We start from the raw sequence: 18,487 nt of genomic DNA, 5'->3' as shown, positions 1-18,487 counted from the left end.
GAAGAAGCTGCAATAGATGTTAGGTTTTTATGGGTTTTTTTTAAACAGAGGTACTTTGTAAAACCTCCCTTCCTTCTTAAAAAAGACACTGTTTCTTCTTTTTTTTTAAAAAAACCCATGCAATCCATTCTAAATATCAAAAGAAAACTGCAGTTTCCTTATATCGTCTACCAAGAAGCTCAAGAGCACAGGGGCCTCAACCCTGACACTTCTACATAGGACTTTGTTTCTCTGATCAGATTGCATCTCTCTGATCACATGTCACTGGTGCCAATTGGTATCTGAGCTGATTTTTTTTCCCCAACTCAGTTGTAAAGCTGTTCAAATGATTATATTCCCATTTTGCAATTTCTGATTTTGTTGTCCTCTGCTTTCCTTCCTTTCCATAATTGCTCAGCCTTGGTAGCACTCTAGTGTCTGTACAATGATTTGTTTATTTTATTTTTACTTTTCCATTGCGAAAAGAAATACTGAAGAAGCAAAGATAAGGAACAGAGCACCAGTTGAAGGCTGACTTTTGCACTTCCTTGCTGAACAGAGTATTAATTGGTTCATTCTGAATATTCACAACAGCTTCAGCGAAGACAGCCACAGGTGGGAAGGGCAAGGAGGTATGAAATTATGGCTGCCTGCTCCCTGGCAGTGCCATTTTTTCATTGCACCTGGCCTTTGCTTACTACATGCCCAAACAGTGTCGCAGTGAAGCAGCAGTGGCACTACCATGCAACAATTATCTAAGTATTTGCTCTGAAGAGGTGCCAAACCTGCTGAGATGCATAGTTTAGGATTACTTGCTGCATGCTTATCTACTAACTCTTTGCTCAGTTCCTTTCCAGTACTGTCTATGGCCCATTGGGAGAAGGTGATTGATTGAAGGAGGAAGTACCTACTTTGGAAGATGGGAACATCCAGGGGTTTCAGAGGATAGTTGGGGCTTCAATAACCCCAGTTGAGAGATTATAATTAGCACTCCTGAAACCATCTTTTGCCAGAAATTGCCACCATTCTTAACAGTGGATCTTGCCTTGGCAGAATGATAATTGGATTTCCTTCCTAGTTTAATTTGTATATACCTAATTAGTAAAGGCTGTTCATCCTCATCTGATACATTTGGCTACCTGCCTGCATAGATGATAAGATCAACCTTAGGGAGTGTTTCTGCTTTCCACTTCCTCAAAGCACGAGTGCAGGAGGCAGACTGAGAAACATCACATGTGCACTCCCAAAGGTGCTTTTCCAAAACTGGACTTTCCCAGGTTTTTTCTTGAAAACATTTCACTTCTCATCCAAAGAGCTTCTTCAGTTCTGACTGAATGGGAATAGAAGGATTTATATTCTTTGCAGTCATCTGGTTGTTAGCGCTCTGAAGGTCAACTATAAAAGATATAAACTTATCCTTGGTGCTTTATGCTTCTTAGTTACCCTCAAAAATGTGCCTTGCAGCAGTCTGGGATAGAGGACCAATAGAAGGATTTCTGGGATGGGACTCTGTTGTAAAAAGGAATAGATTAAATATATGACAGAGTCAAAACCTCATAGAAACTTCAGCGTTCAAAGTGATGCCGAGAGACTCACTTTTCTCAAACATGTATGCAGCATTAAAGCGCTTTCTCACAGTTGTTATTTACAATTTTCATATCCTCATTGTTGTGGCTGAGTCTGCCACTGATTGCCCACAAGGGTACCATAGTGGGAAGAGAAATATAAGCAGATGAGAAATTTTAGGAATGGAAACTCTTGAACCAAAAAATATAGCTGTGAACTAATTGAAGAGTAATAAATTAAGCAATAATAAAATGTGAGAGCCTCTGAAAAAAATCAGTACAAACTGTTCTTTCCTATCTGAAACTAACTGCAAGATAAAAGGATATCACATCCCCAACACTTGTGAATGAGATTTTCTCTCCTCGCTCCCCCCAAAAGCACTCACAACCCTGTTTCTGGAGCTGGTTTGTAGGGCTCCATACCTAAACTGCTACACACCATGGGCTTGGTTTGGTTTGCAGGCTTGCTTGGGTTTGAAGACTCTACTCCAGGGGTGTCCAACCTTGGCAACTTTAAGATTTGTGGACTTCAACTCCCATTCCCATGGCTGGCTGGGGGATTCTGGGAGTTGAAGTCCACAGGTCTTAAAATTGTCAAAATTGGGCACCCCTGCTGTAGTTTTCCTTACTTTCTTTTCCCTGCCTGCTCTCAGTTCTACCTTTCAGCAGTCTTTCACTTCTAACAGTTGAAGTTTTCTATTGCTTTCTGAAGACTAGTGTGTAATACCTGCCTTTGGCTTACAGTCTCCTTTTTTCAGGTTTCTGCTATCTTTGGGGCTTGATTATTTTTCTCAACCCACACACATCCTTGTTTTCAGTTCTCGTTTTATATTAAAAAAAACCCTCTCCAGTTAAGGAGAGGGTGTGTCTATTATAACCATCCTTCCTAGATAGAATTAAAACTCTGCATCCCTGGAATTAAAAATGCCTGCTCACTCTCCCACATACAACTGGGCATAAATATTTAGCAGTGTAGTTTCTACATACAAATTGTTTATGAAGGTACAAAAGGTCTAGTTAAAAAAATAAGTACCTCTGGATGAGTTTGTCCTCTCTAAGACTTGCTGTTTAAGGGAGATGGCAGAACCTGACTTGAAAAGTAAATAGGATTAATATTTAGAAGGGAGACAATTGAGAAATTTAAAAAAAAATCCCAGAAGAAGGCAGTGACAAATCACTGCCATATTGTTGCTAAAGAATTTATTTGGATGTATCCACAAAGTTATTAGAAGCTGCTGATCCTTATGATTGTAGTGACAGGTTTGAAGATTTATGATAGCAGAGGGATGTTTCTGCACAATCCAGAAAGATTTTTAGATTTAGATGTGATATCCTTTCATCTTGCAGTTGGTTTCAGATAGGGAAGAACAGTTTGTACTGATTTTTTTCAGAGGCTCTCACATTTTATTATTGCTTAATTTATTACCCTTCAATTAATTCACAGCTGTATTTTTTGGTTCCAGAGTTTTCACTTTGCTTATATTTCTGCTTATATTTCTCTTCCCACTATGGTGCCCTCATGGGCAGACAGTACTAGAATCAGCCACAACAAGCAGAGCACAGCAAAGAAAGTACATTTTCATAAAAGTTTATTTATGTGATTTATTTTAGATTTTTTTTCTTTGACTTCAAAATCATTTTAGGTTCACTAGATGCCTTGTCTGAATTGGTTGATTTAGAGCTACCAGCAATAAATCTTATACAGCTGTGATTCTTCCTTTTCTCCATTTGCTTGGAGTGGGGAGCATGGTGTATATTATGAAGAACAGACTCTAGCCATCTCATTGGAAAATCATGGGGATCAAATGTCCCATTCAAGGTTTTCACCTGTAAAAACAAATACTGCTCTGGATCTGGAAGAAAACATACATTTCTATGGGTTGGGGGCAGGTCCTTTCACTTTTCACAAGTTCTCATTCATTGGCACAATCAAATGCTCCAATTGTCCATTTCTCCAGAGCATGAAAAAAGGGATGGTGAAGGAAATAAGTTTCTTTCTTGGCATTCCTCAAAGAAGTAATTGGCTGGAAAAATTATGAAGTGGCTTTGCATGTAGAGCATATTAAGGTTGTGCAGTGCTTTGGAAATATTTCATTAAAATATTTTAGAGTACAAATGTAGTGTTTGTCTGCAACTCATTAAAGCATTCGTGTTTCTTCCTGGAATCATGTGTCCACTCTCTGCAGCTGCTACTTGATCCCATACAGCTGCATTAAAAAACTGAAAGATGATGCTAAATTCATGTTCCTATGTACTCCAAAACAAATTCAATTTGTAATCAAATTGGAAATGTTGCACTATTTTTGAGCATGTGTGGAACATATATGAACTGTTTGCAGTTTTATGCCCATATGATGATTTTCCATGAGTATACAGATGTTTATCGCATAGCATAGTTAAAGACTCCTCCTGTGTAAAACAAAGTTCCATTAAATTTTTAAGGATGTACAATAATATACTCATTGGGAAAGATCCTGATTTTGGGGCAAAAGGAGAAGGGGATGACAGAGGATGAGATAATTAGACAGTGTCATCAATGCAATGAACATGTATTTAGGCAAACTCTGTGCGATGGTGGAGGACAGGTGGATCTCATGTGCTACAGTCCAGAGGGTCAAGAAGTGTTGGGCATGACAGCAACTGAATAATAACAAAAATAATATAGTTGGCTGCTTCACTGCTTGTCTTAATATAAAGCTTTAATTTTCTGTTTTTTATTCAATTGTTTAAGTTTACTTTACTATTGGAGGTGGCAGAGAGTGACATCATTAGGGTGTTGTCTGTTATGCATCTTTCCATCACTTAAGCCTTCTTGATTGTTCATATTTCCCTTCTGGTTTAGCTACAATAGCACCTTGCACAACATAAATAAAACACGACTTCAGTCTGGAAAACAAATGTGCTGGTTCACCTTGTGGATCTGCTTTCATAACCATTTGGCTAAAGATTAAAGGATTCAAAGTCCAGGATACTTGGAAGAACCAGCTTGGAGAATATTTAGATCTAACCCAGTGGTTCTCAACCTGTGGGTCGCGACCCCTTTGGGGGTCGAACGACTCTTTCACAGGGGTCGCCTAAGACCATCGGAAAACACATATTTCTGATGGTCTTAGGAACCGAGACACCGCTCCTCTATCCGTCTCCGCAAGGCTTCAAGCTGGGGGCCGTTGCAGCGCCGGATTCATTTCCGTCGAGCATCTCCTAAGGGAGGCTGCACTACTTCACGGCCCTTTCCATGGAGGAGGCTGAACTAAGCTCTGCTGGAGCTGTCGCCCTCTTGTCTCTCTCTCTCTCTCTCTCCCTCTACCCGCCTGGGTGCTTCTCCAACCAGGCTGGGTGGAGCCGGCGGAGCGGCCTGCCTGCCGCCCCTCCCTGGCCAGCTGGAGCCGGGCAGGCTGGCGACCTTCGGAAGTGAGGCGAGGACAGGCGAGGCGTGCTGAGCCCCGGGCACGTCGGGTGAGTGGGTGGCGTCGGTGCGCGCTTGGAGAGCCCTTAGGGTTGGGGGTCACCACAACATGAGGAACTGTATTAAAGGGTCACGGCATTAGGAAGGTTGAGAACCACTGATCTAACCTAATATATTTGGGGTTCTTCTATAGAATGGAGGAGCATCAATCACTGACAGCATGTTTGTCTCCACATGGATGCATCTGTGTGTTCATGAGGAAGGGATTTGATTTGATTTTCTTTTCTTTTTTTTGCTGACCCTGAAATTTTTGTTCAGATTACTTATGTATGCAAAATAATTGGAGGTAAGGGGAAAAGAATTATCCAAATACAAATTATTTTCACATATTTCTAATGGAAAGAAGATACAAAAAAGTAAGAAATCAATAACAAGTTTATTTATCAGGATAAAATTTGCATATAATAAAAGGACAATTATTTAGAAAAAGTATTATCCCTGCCCTCTCTTAGAAACAAAGGTACATACATATATGCAGACATATTGAACTTTTAAAAGAATTCACTGATTTTTTTAAAAAGGGAAATCATGACAAATTCTCCAGCAATTCTGTCAAAGTCAAGTTGGGCCTAGAGAGGTGAAGAAATATCCCAATCACTCGTTTGTTCAATTTTTGAACCAACTCATTTTAGTTGTTGATTTAAATAAAGAACCTCTTTCAAAAGCAAGTATTATTCAAGCATTCCCCTCCCCTGGGCACTTCAAGATATGTTAAAATTTACAAGATGCTAGCTGGGAATTCTGGGAATTGTAGTATCAACAGATGTAGAGGAAAAGCTGTTTATTAGGAAATTTCAATTGTTCACAATGAAAGATAGTAAGAAAATCATTCACACCTTCTTCTTTTTTTGGGGGGGGGGGACATTAGACAGTGATGCTGTCTCTTCTTCCTATAGATAGCCTGATAATATAATTTAGCAAGGAAGGAATGTCTTGCTTCCTGCTCCCATTTTGCAAATCAAGACTTCTGGGTTTGCTTCAAATTCCTTTAAAAAAATCAATAATTACTGAATAATCCCAGCAGCTCTTGAAGACACTATATATTTCACTTCCTTTTCCTTCTCTGAAATGTCCACCTACCAAAATTCAGTCAGTTTTTTTTAGAGTTCAGTCTCAACTATTCAACTTACCAAAAGGGAAAAATGTAAAGTGTTTTTTTTTATATAATTTAGACAATCTGGAGGAAAAAGAGTTCCACTCAAGATCCTGAGTAGATAATCATTGCAACCACTCTTGATATGCCAAGGATGAAGTACAGGAAATTTCTTTGCCCAAAACATAGGGTATCTTTACATGACAATCACTTTTTGTTGGCAATTTTGTTTTCCAAATGATCGAGTCTGGCAGTCATCTGAGCAAGTGCTTGCATTAAGGAAGCCAAAACAAGAGATAATGTGAAGATACACTGAAATGTTGATTGGCAGGGAACATATCTCAGCTGCAGGTCAGGCAATCCATTTTTTTTTTAATTCCTTAGGTTTCCTCAAAGTATAAACTCGTCACTGTAAGCACTCAACTATATTTAGTCCCTTATTCACTGAACCTTTATTTTTTACTTGATGTATTAGTTCCTAGAAGTTTAGCGTAAGTTTTTGTATTTTTATTAAATAGTTTATTAAATATTTTCCTAAATCTTCATTTTTTTAAATACTTGAAGACATTTAAAGTAAAAATTTCAAATTTTGCTAAAAGAGTAGGTTTAAGCAACTCTCCTATTCAATTTAGATTTTCACAATGTCTCCAATCACACATTTTGTGCAAGTTCCACTATTTAAAGGATATTTTTATTGGTGAGATCTTGTAGAATTTCAATAGTGTTTGTCTGGAACTGTACAAGAGCCGCACATTCACATGGGCTACGGATTTCAGTTGTTCCTGTGCCCTCCTCTGAAATACCACAAAATTCATTAGACACATAGATATCCAATCCTTTATCCATAAACAGTCCCCAGAGTCCCCAGCATCCTAGGAGAATCTTATATAAATTGATCTAATCTAACCATTTTGGAGGTTTCACAAATAATGGTAAGCTTTGGTTTATTTTAGCCATGGTTTTCTTCAACCATTAAATCATAGCTCATAGTTTAAAAGCCCACAAAGATGCTGTACTTATTTAAGGACACTGAAATATATTTAATGATGAGTATTTGTGTATCTATAGTTATATATGTAATAAAACTTGCCCATATAATTATGATGTGAAGCAAATTTGACAAACAATTCTTTGCCATCACAGATTCCAACATCATTTTGTAGTGTTAAGTAAACTGGATCCTGAATGATAGTTAGGGCAAGATACAAAATGGACAAGTTACCCATGGGTTTTACTGGAATATGTCCTCTAAATACTTGAAGCTGTAGTAACTTACCTGGGCAGATATTGAATTTGAGATTGTCAACTATATGAGTCATGGTGTTAAAATCTGCTGAATATGAAAAATGTTGATCCACTGGCTCAGAAGCAATTTCTCTCAGCTCTTCCTCGACAGCTTTACCAACACCAACTGCAAACATGATGATACCTGCAGACACATCAACATACAGTAAATTTCAAGTTAGGTATCTATGCAAGGAATAACAGCCTAATGCTTCAAGTTATAGTCAGTCAATTTATTTTTAAAACCCCTGGAACAAAGCAGGAAATAAAATCAAGCTTCCTTCTCACAACACTGAGGAAGAAATAGAAAACTGAAGCTTTGCACACACGAGTGATATAAGTCTATACCCTTTGCACTGTCAATTCACAATCTCTACCATCATCTTCCTTCCAAAATGCTGGCTATTCCAATAATCAAAACTCAAAAAACTTTGAAGGATTCAAGCAATTGTATCTAATGGGATTTTGGACAATCTGAGCTTCAATACGATAATTATTCTTAGCTGTGTCATAAAGATCTTGACAGAATGAACTTAAATACTGATGACAAGTCAAATATTATAAAATAATGTTCTAAAATAATGGCAGCGTCCTATTTTCCATTTCAAATAAAAAAGGCTTGTCTAAACTTATGTAATTGAGTCTTCCACTCCTTGATGTTCTCTAGATATGATAGGCATAAATTTTAGCTGGAATGCTGGGTAGGTTTTTTGAGAATTATACATCTGGAAAACCATATGGAAACACTGTGAGAACAGTAACTTGCTAATTGTTTTATTAAGTCCTGACATTGGAAGCTGCAGATAAATTGTTTCTGCCATTGGATAAGTGATCAATGTGCTATGCAAAGCCTTAAGTTGGAAGGCCTAACAGTAAAGCATCATTTCTGAGCTCTTCTGGGGATGATAGGAGTTCCATACAACAGTTCCTATAGTTGGAAGAGCAATGGAAGTGCATGTGAGGCACTTGCAAATCACTTGATTAAGAACTGCACTGCTTCTATGGCACAAAGCACCTCACTGACATGAAACCAAACCACTTTACACAAGCTTAGTGATCAAGCTGTTGTTCAAAAGAAGGCTATAATTTAGTATATCTCTGTCATGGGTTGTAGCAAAATGTGTCCATTTGGGAGGTGTTTTTAAGGATTAAGCCAGTTCAGAGCCATTTATTATATTATCTATATCACTCCACATCTATGCAATTATGAATAATAGTGTTGCAATGTATTAAACACATTGTAAACATAGAAAGAGCTGACGTGTTATAGAGTTTAAAGTTTTGCACTATGATAGGGCAGATCCAAGCACAAGTGCACCATCAATCATGGAAACTCAATAGTTTACTATGGGCAGTCACTCTTTTGCAGCTCAACTTCTCTTGCAAGATTGTTGATGTGAAGAAAATTGGACAAAAGAATCATAATTAGAATTAGAATTGGAAGGGACCTTGGAGGTCTTCTAATCCAACTCCCTGCTCAAGTAGGAGACCCTATACCATTCCAGACAAGTGGCTGTCCAGTCTCTTCTTAAAAGCCTCCAGTGATGGCGCACCTACAACTTCTGAAGGCAAGCTCTTCCATTGGTTAATTGTTCTCAATGTTAGGAAATTTAAAAATTATATTAAATTTAAAAATTATTAATGTATTAATTTAAAATTTAAAAATAAATTTGATTTTAAAAGTTTTATTAATTGATTAATTTAAAAATTAAAAATTTAATTTAATTTAAAATTAGAGAACACTATGTATGCTACCTGGAGGAAAGGCAAGCTATGAACCTAACAAACAAGGAAAATACATCACACTTTCCATTTATAGCCTTACCTGATTCCTTTCCTTTTCTAGCCCATTCTGAGATGTCATCTTGAGAACGTCCATCAGTAAAGACCAGGCCAATCCTGGGAATGTTCTGGGAAAGAGGTCGGGCACCCTCTGCCTCAGAGAAGCTGTGTTCCACCATGTGCTTGAGGGCCAGGCCAGTCATGGTGCCCTTTTCCATGTACTGCACTCTTTGAACAGCTTCCTTAACATCATCTGCTGCTGTGAATCTGTTGAGTGGGAACTCAGTGCGCACTCGGCTAGAGTACTGGACCAACCCCACATGGGTGCCTTGAGGGGACACATCTAGGAAATCCACTATCTGATTGACAAACTGTTTCACCAGCTCAAAATTCTGGGGTCGGACACTCTTAGAGCCATCGATGACCATCACCAAATCAATGTGCCCAGCCTTGCACTCTGTTGCCCAGGAACAAAAGCAAAAAGATGAGATGAGGCGGTTTTAATTTTGACTTCAAGAAAGCAGAGAATAGCAGAGAATTTCCTACCAATCTTTTATTTCTTGCCCCCAAAAGCTTTGGAGACTTTCTCTCAAGTTAGCGTTCAATGGAATAATAAGGTACAGGTCATAATTTTATTGTTCATAAAATGACCTACATAACATAAAATGATCTAATAATTGAATTCCTAAAATGACAATGAGAGGGATTCCCCCCTGATGCCAAATGACCCAGAGGACACTCTGGAAATATATGGCAAAGAACGTACATAGATAATTAAAGACTTTAAACATTACATGGGAAGACGCTGACGTACTCTGAAAATACTGGAGATTCCTTGCTGCTTGATATGCTACATAGCATGGGAGAGTCTAATTCTAATTCTAAAATTCCAAAATGATCTGTAATATTAACTCAACTGCAATAACTTGGTTCATTTACAGTAACTAAGAATGTAATGCCTGTGGACCTTAATGGCTTTCCCTACTGGAAGGCCTCACTCCTTAAGTAATTCCTTCTTCTGTTTGTGGGTGTCCCTGGAAGCAGCAAAGAAGTGTAAGATGAAAGGTGTGTCATGATGTCATAATGCAAATTCTTTAGCAATTTACTTGCATCGACCATCACAACAATAAAAGGTGGGATTTGCATCATGAGGTCACAACATGAATTATTGTCATTTTTGGATGATTGTGACCAACAGGTAGTCCTTGACTTACAACCATACTCTTAGCAACTGTTTGAAGCTACAATGTCACTGGAAAAAGTGACTTTCAACCAGTCTTTGCATTTAAAACTGTCACAGCATCCCCATGGTCATGTGTTCAACATTTCGGACCTTGTCAACCGGCATATGTCCTGGGATCATGTGATCACAATTTGCAACCTTTCCTGTTGGCTTCTGACAAGAAGTCAATGGGGGAACCTGGATTCCACTTACTGACCATATGATCCACTTAATAACTGTAATGACTTGCTTAATAACCATGCAAAAAAGGTTGAAAAATCAGGCATGACTCACTTAACAATTGCCTTGCTTACCAACAGATTTCTGATCCCAGTTGTGATTCTAAATTGAGGACTACCTGCTTCTGGTCTTTTGGGGTGTTTCTTTGTCACAGAAGACATGGTTGTTCCTTTACCTATTCACTGAATACCACAGTAGGGAAGGAAGCAGTGGTTCAAATTCACCTTTCTTGCAGTAAGTTAGTTACCACAATGCACCGCCTTCTCAGTAAACCAGGCAAATTCACATATGCAATACGATTCAGACCACTAATACTACAATCCAGTCAGAATATCAGCTGCCTATCTTTGTCTTCTTTGAAGCTCGCTAGCAAGTGCCATAACCAGGGGTGAGGGGGAATTGAGACTGGAAGAGGTGTGAAGGAATCTTGTGGGAAATTGGGGAGTATGCACACTGACAGGAACCAGAGGTGCTAAGCTGCATCATCTTCCTCCTTTTCAAAGACACCGGCCCTGGGAAAGCAATTTGCTCTGGCGCCAGAGGTACCATGTTCCCAAAACATCAGAACGGGACCTGTTTGGACTATTCTCCTAGTGGGTAGGGTTTTGGACATTGGGGATTGCTTTCAATATATGATTTTTCTTCAGAGCTTGCCTCTCATATGCTGCGCTCAGCATCTGTAATAAAAGTACCTTTTCTCTAACATCTATGGAGTCAAGGATCGTTCTTTCTTAGGGAGCAAGTTGAGGCCAGTCTGACACAGAACATGCGAAGCCAAAATAGTCAAGCCAGTTCCTCTATCACTCACAGAAGTGGCTAAATAAAAATACACAGACTCACCATTGGCATAACTTAAATCAGATTCTCTGCATCCAAATTACTGTAATTTTGTCTGACTTTCTTTCAGACACTAGCTCATATTAGATCAAGCTTTGTTTTTTCTACTAACCCTTTGGGGTTGCATGGGAATTATATCTGTCTCTAACTCTAGCCAAGTTTGATATGTTGAATGTGCTTTATACATCAAAATCCTTGCACGTCCCTTCACTGAAATTTTGCAAATTGTACCTCAAGCTTTCTGCTAGATTATAGAGGAATCAAGCAGCATGTTCTGTCCTTTCATTCTTTCACCACAAATCCTAAAAGCATTTCTAATCAAACTCATTTTTGTCTTCTTCAAAGCCATGGTATTCACTCTGGGACATCCAATAAGCTCCAGAAAGTAATATAACTCTCATGATAACTTTAGGTTCTTAATAAATCATTTATGTTATCGTATGCTGGTCTAAAATGTCTCCAAGGATCAGAAACACTTCTATGCGATCAGTTCAGTAAAATTATTCACTAGCAAAAGTGATGGCTCTTATTCAAAATACCACTCTTTGTTGTCTGCTATCTCTAAAATAATCTCTATGGCTACCTTTCATGAGATGCTTAGCTGGGAAAAATGTCCAATACATTAGAGGAACCTTTTATCAACCAGATACTCACTGTTACAAGTCTTCTTATCTGCCTGCAGTTGTTGACCTTCTGGGCAGACACAACGGTAAGAGCCAGAGGTACTGAGACATTTAAATTCACATCCATGCTCTACAATATTGCAGAGATCATTGGCTGAAATGCCAATAAGAAGCATGTCATGTATCATTCAGAAAATATATTTTGCCAAACATGATAGCCTTAATATGTGTCAAACTACAATTGTCTTATTCCATAGTCAGAGTGGAAATAACTGCATTATGACCAAATGTGTGACTTGTGCAGTGCTCTAATAAATGGATGTTATTGATGTTGTTATTAGTCTTGGTTTTCTGAAATATCTTTCAAATATAAACTTGAATAAGTGTTTAACAAATACCCAGGCTGGTTCACCTAAATATATAGGGACCATGTGTCCTTTATTATAAAAGACAGTCTTTTATTTCTGAAAGCTGCCCTTTAAATTTGTTTAATTACTTATTTTCCCAATTTTGCTCCTGAATTTTCCTTTGTAAAGCAAAGTTATAAATATAAACAATTATTTTTCTTTTCCTTATGAAACCCTTTCAGATTTGTCCTTTTTTTCAAGTTGGACCTTTATTTTTCCCAAGAAAATGTAGTCACTTTACCTATAAGTAAAGCTGAAATATCCTATTCCTACAAGGATGGTAAGAGACACCCCATTCAAGTCTCATCACTTGAACAAAAGCATTTCCCATATTTTATTCATTTTACAAAATGTTATATCATCTATTCAGACAACTTGGGGCAGTATGTATGATATAACATAATCATTCCAACATAACCACACCCCAAAAAATCACACTGAAAATATAAATGATTAAATATGCATCAATCTAAATCTCAAAACATGTTTAAGTAGCAAGGCTTTATTAGGAAAGGTGAAACACACCTCTGGGGTGTTCCACAAAGCTGGGCTGCCATAGAAAAGACTGCCTTGTAGCCAATCTACCCATCATCTCTTATAGGAACAGGCCCTCTCTAAGTCAACTCACAGAATGGGCAGAATTATTTTGAATAAGATGGTTCCTAATGAAACCTGTACCACAACATAGAGAGCTTTATAGGTAATTATTAGCACTTTGAATTGCACCCAGAAGCCTACTGGCACACAGCTCAGGTATTATTGTGGTGTTCAGATGTTATTCTGTAACATAGTCATTCCATTCTGGACCAGTTGTAGCTTCTCAACTGTCTTCAAAAATAGCACCAAGTAAAGCACACTGCAATAGCCCAAATATTTGGTTGTAAGGATATGATTCAGTGCTTCTGGGATCCGGTAGGACATAAGTGGCATACCAGCTAAAAATGTATGGCAAATGTATAGCCATAGTTTCTCAGATGCTGTGAGAAATCCAAGCCATTGATCTGCAGTTTCAGATGACCTCACCTAAGCTAATCCTGGAACCAAGGTTTCTTGAAAATCCAGAATTTTATAGACAAACAGTATCTCTAGCTTGCTAGGGCTTATTTCTTTCCACACAGTCCATCAGAGGCTCCAGACATTGGTTCAAGATTTCCACATCTCTGGCTAGATATAGAGTGATGCTGTACCACTAAGTACCATCAACCTATTGATAATACCTCACCTCAAACCGAGATAGTGAAGCTGAAACTTAAATACTTTGGCCACCTAATGAGAAAAGAGGACTTATTGGAAAAGACCCTGATGCTGGGAAATATTGAAGGCAAAAGGAGAAGGGGATGGCAGAGGATGAGATAGCTAGATAGTGTCATTGACACAATGAGCATGAACTTGAGCAAACTATGGGAAATAGTGGAGGACAGGGGGACATGGTGTGTTATGATCATGGGGATTGCAAATAGTTGGACACAACCTAGTGACTGAACAACAAATCCTCAAACCAAAAGATGATCACTAACAAGGATTTCATATAGATGAAATAGTAAATATATGAATAGAAACATTTCTCAATGTTTCACAATTGTCCAAATAGAGCAGCTTTTGTCATGGATTATTAATCTAGAGCCTTAGAATCAGGGCTTTTTTTATCATAGAATGCCCAGAACGGAGTTCCGGCACCTTTTTTGTATGGAACCTTGTAGGGTATGACATGTGTGAGTTCCAGCACCTTTTTTTTTTTTTACAAAAAAAGCACTGCTTAGAATCATATTCATAACTCAAGTGGATGCCTATTTGCACTGCTCTGCCAGTCTAATTCCACAGATATAATCATTTGGCCCATTTAAGTATGCGCTACGTGTAATAGATTAAAGCATACAAAGCCACAACCAGCCATATATAAAATATACCTTGGCACGTCTTGCCATCTGCCTGCAAAGTGAAGCCATCATGACACCGGCAAAAATATCCATTAACTATATTAACACAGTCATGCTGGCAACTGTGGTTGTTGAAATTGCAGAAATTGATCACTGAAAGAAGAAAGAAACCATTAGAGGACATCGCCACGTATGCAATAAAACAATCTGCATTGTTGATTTAACACAATGGCAGGACTCAAGATCCAACATTTGCTGCAAACATTTGCCTTTCTTTCCTATAAAATGGCTCCATTTCCTTTACATCAAACAGCACTGGCATAAAATACAGAAGAATATATTTAATACAGCATGGAAAACTTGAGATGTCCCAAAAGTTGTTGAACTATCATAACCACTTCCCTTTCCTTGGCCAGCAGGGTTGAGGCTGCTGGGAATTCTAGTTCAACAACATCAAAGGATCCACAGATTCTCCTTTTTTTGTATAGTTTAATGAGGACAGAAAAGATCCCAGTATTGCAAGGAAGGAGTGACCTTTCTCACTATGCCACCTTCTTGCTGAAAATTGACTCTCCCACACCACCCAAATTTCAACAGAAGCTACAGAATGGTTATTTCTCCTTATAGCTGCTGATGCAACACAGAGCTTACTCACTGCTACAGGTCTTCTTGTCTTGATTAAGCTGGTAGCCTGTCGGGCAACGGCAAATGAAGGTACCTTGTGAATTAACACACTGGTGCTCACAGCCATGTCTCTCATTAGCACACGCATCAATGACTGCAGGAGTAAAACAGAATTCAGAGTTTGAACTTCAGAGAAAAACTGAGAGGACTGTTTTCTACTGCGACAGCTAAGAGAGAACCCAATCCCAGTTTTGCAAAAAGCAGAAAAATGGCTCAGATACAGATTTATCTTCTAGTTTATTACTTCCACATTAGCTTTAAGCATTTATTTCTGTCTATAAGCAGTACTTCTGACTTTCCCCTTGCTATTTCCATTAACAAACAACTCATAGAAATGCAGCATCAGATAAAACTTCCACATGATACAGCTTCTAATTTCTTCTTATATGGCTCAGCAATTTTGTAAAACCAGTTTCATCCAATGACACCTGTCTCTGAACCACAGATATTTTTTTAAAAAAAAAGAAGGTCTAATTTGTTTAATTAGCTGGAAGATATTGTACATACATAAGCACTGATTCCTGTGAATACTATGTTGGGTACCATAAGTAATACATAATCAAAATATTAAGTGTGTGTGTGTGTGTGTGTGTGTGAGAGAGAGAGAGAGAGAGAGAGAGAGAGAGAGAGAGAGAGAGAGAGAGAGAGAGAGAGAGAGAGAGAGAGAGAGAGAGAGAGAGAGAGAGAGAGTACATTTCTGGGGCCCCAAGAGATTATCATTTGCATCAGTGATCATCTATCTCATTCTTTTATTACCACTAAATCATTTGATGGTCTAGATTTTTTAAAATAAAAAAATGCAAAAGGGGAGCTAGCATGCTGCAAAGTACTGGCCCCCATGATCAAATGGTCCCACAGCCATTATGATAAAATAAAAATGGCAACCAAAGAGCAGAACAATAGTTAAATGTTTTTCCTCAGTGCAGAAAAACAACTGTTTTGTGAGTGCTCACAACATGGTTTCAAAATTTCACACATCCGTTAAATGTCTATTACTCTTACTTGAGCATGTTTTTCCATCTGCGTTAAGTTTGTATCCTGGTTTACACTGGCAATAAAAGGAGCTTGGGATACTGACACAAGTGTGCTGGCAGCCATGATCAAGTTCTGTGCACATATCAACACCTGGAAGAAGTAAGCTTGCATATTAAGAAGGAAAGATGTGCTGGGAACTGTAATATTGTAAAGCAGTGGAACTCTTCTGGAAGCATGTACATAGCTCTATTTAACTTTTCTTTCTCTTTAGCTGGAAATCTGGATAGAAAAGATCCTTTAGCAGTGTTTCTCAACCTTGGCAATTTTAAGAATTGCCCAGAATCCCTCAGCCAGCATAGAATAGTAGAAATGAAGCAATAATACAACACAAAAATAGTAATGGCAATAACTCCCCACCCCCAGATACTTAGATACAGGGCTTTTTTTGTCATAGAACACCCAGAACGGAGCTCTGGCACTTTTTTTGGATGGAACCTTGTAGGGTAGGCAAGGTGGGTTGTATGACGTGTGAGTTCCGGCACTTTTTTTTTTTTTACAAAAAAAACACTGCTTAGATATATATTTCCGGAATACGTTATGTGAAACCAAGAATGGCTGCTGAAAAAGTGGGTTTTTTAGCTGTTTAATCACTGCATATGCCCACTTTGAAGATCACAATCAAAAGTTTCTATAAATAAATATTAGATGAAGCATAGGACATGCTTTATTTTTGAACAATTTTAAGTGAAAAACCTTTACAAAACTTCACTTCTGAATGTAAAGAGTCTGTTTGGAGCAATTGGGAAATGCTGAAAATATTTCCAAAATGCTCAAAGCAGATGGACTCACACTTGAAACACCAGTTGAATACTTGGGATTTCAAATTTAATGACGTTTTCACATTCAGAAAGATTTGCCCACCCATGGTAGAAGGAAAATAAGAAGGATCAAAATCAGTCTCAATACAAGCTTTATTCCTTTACTCACCACATAACTTGTCCTGGAACTGCTTGCCAAACTGTTGGATGAGATCAAAGGACTCCACCAAGAAGACATGTTCCTCCAGTGGGGGAGATGCCATGGCCCTCAAAGAGTTCATGTCTGCCCGCTGAACACCCACAGCATAGATCTCAATGCCAGCAGCTCGTGCTTGAGCAGCCACTTCAGTCACACGGTCCTGGGGCCGCCCATCAGTTACAATCACAGCCACCCGGGGAATCTTCCTATGAAGTGGCCGGGCTCCGTCCTGTATGGTAAAGGCCACATTCATGGCATATTGGATGGCCAAGCCTGTCATTGTGCCTTGAGCCAAGGGGACAATGCTATTGATAGCCTTCTCCATTTCAGCTCTGGTGAAGAAGGACTTGAGAGAAAAGACATTCTGGACTTGGCTGGAGTACTGAATCACCCCAACCCGTGTGGCATTAGGCCCTACATCCAAATTATGGATGATGTCAATCATGAAGCGCCGCATGGTCTCAAACTCAAAGGGCCGGACACTACGTGAGCTGTCAATCACAAAGACAATATCCAATGGACCAGTTTTACATTTAGTTTCTGGAGGAGGAAAAAAGATAAAGGTGGCTTAATCACTTGAAAAAGCTACTCCTTCTTTATTAATTAAGACTGTATTTAGGCTTTTTTAGTGTATCAACTAAAGAACATGAATGATATATGACACAAGCATACAGACACATGTGCACAAGTATATAAACATACATATATACATAAATTGTAAAGACTTCTGAAATAAAATTATAGATTTGCCACTCCAGATAAAATACTCTTAAATGAAAAGTAACATTCAGTACAATACATTCCTCCATTTGATAAATAAACACTATCATTTAGAGGAGAGCAGGCAATTTAATGCACATGTATTTAAACTTCAATTGCTATCAATACTCAAGAAGATCAATGGTCAATAGCAATGGGAGTTCTACTCAAAATCATTATGGGGTGCCAGATTGTCTTTTCTGATGTTAACATATCTTGAGCACAAAGTTGCTATTATTCATTGAAATAATTCATGTAGAGAAGTATTATTTTTTTTTTGCTTTTGCTTGCATATTATATACCAAAAAAAGAAGAGGCTCTATTGGACATTAGTATTTTAGAACTGCCTCATACATTACATTTTAGCTCATATCTATAATAATTTTTAAAACTGCACACAGTATATATATAAAAATAGGATTTATTAGGATGCTTTGATCCAAAGGCATGAAATTGACTTGCTAATTCAAGGTCAACTGTTCAGTCAATGGTCTCTTTTTCAAATGTTTCCACTAATCATTTTGCCAATTCCACAGTATATTTATATGGAAGTTGTTTCAACTTAAACACACTGATTAAACATGTGTTGGGCTACACTTTTAATCTGCAATTCTTCCAGCACCTCAATTTATTTATTTAAAATACTTCTCTGATTTCTACCATAAAGTTTCAGTAAT

The 18,487-nt window shown here is 38.2% G+C and overlaps 1 protein-coding gene across 1 annotated transcript; it reads right to left on the bottom strand.

The window, feature by feature from the left end:
* Nucleotides 1–5,402: 5,402 nt before the first annotated feature.
* MATN4 (matrilin 4) lies at nucleotides 5,403–17,586 on the bottom strand. The gene is made up of 7 exons (XM_015828061.1): nucleotides 17,022–17,586; nucleotides 14,406–14,528; nucleotides 12,123–12,245; nucleotides 9,213–9,626; nucleotides 7,380–7,532; nucleotides 6,793–6,897; nucleotides 5,403–6,369 (listed from the first exon to the last, which is right to left on the bottom strand). The coding sequence occupies exons 1-7, from the start codon at nucleotides 17,506–17,508 to the stop codon at nucleotides 6,311–6,313; spliced, it is 1,464 nt and encodes a 487-aa protein (XP_015683547.1). The 5' UTR covers nucleotides 17,509–17,586; the 3' UTR covers nucleotides 5,403–6,310.
* Nucleotides 17,587–18,487: the final 901 nt, after the last annotated feature.

Source organism: Protobothrops mucrosquamatus, unplaced genomic scaffold (assembly GCF_001527695.2).
Source record: "Protobothrops mucrosquamatus isolate PMUCROS unplaced genomic scaffold, P.Mucros_1.0 scaffold4198, whole genome shotgun sequence".
Classification (NCBI taxonomy): domain Eukaryota; kingdom Metazoa; phylum Chordata; class Lepidosauria; order Squamata; family Viperidae; genus Protobothrops; species Protobothrops mucrosquamatus.
The sequence above is the reverse complement of the archived record's forward strand: the minus strand, read 5'-3'. Positions and strand labels throughout refer to the sequence as shown.

Bases quoted from the DNA above. Each gene is read 5' to 3' on its own strand.
- MATN4 (XM_015828061.1), bottom strand. From the start codon at position 17,508: ATGCGGCGCTTCATGATTGACATCATCCATAATTTGGATGTAGGGCCT. The intron at 14,529-17,021 runs GTGAGTAAAGGA...TTCTTCTTTCAG, and splicing joins GTTCCAGGACAAGTTATGTG to TGATCAATTTCTGCAATTTC. The intron at 6,898-7,379 runs GTAAGTTACTAC...GTGGTATTTCAG, and splicing joins CAAATTCAATATCTGCCCAG to AGGAGGGCACAGGAACAACT.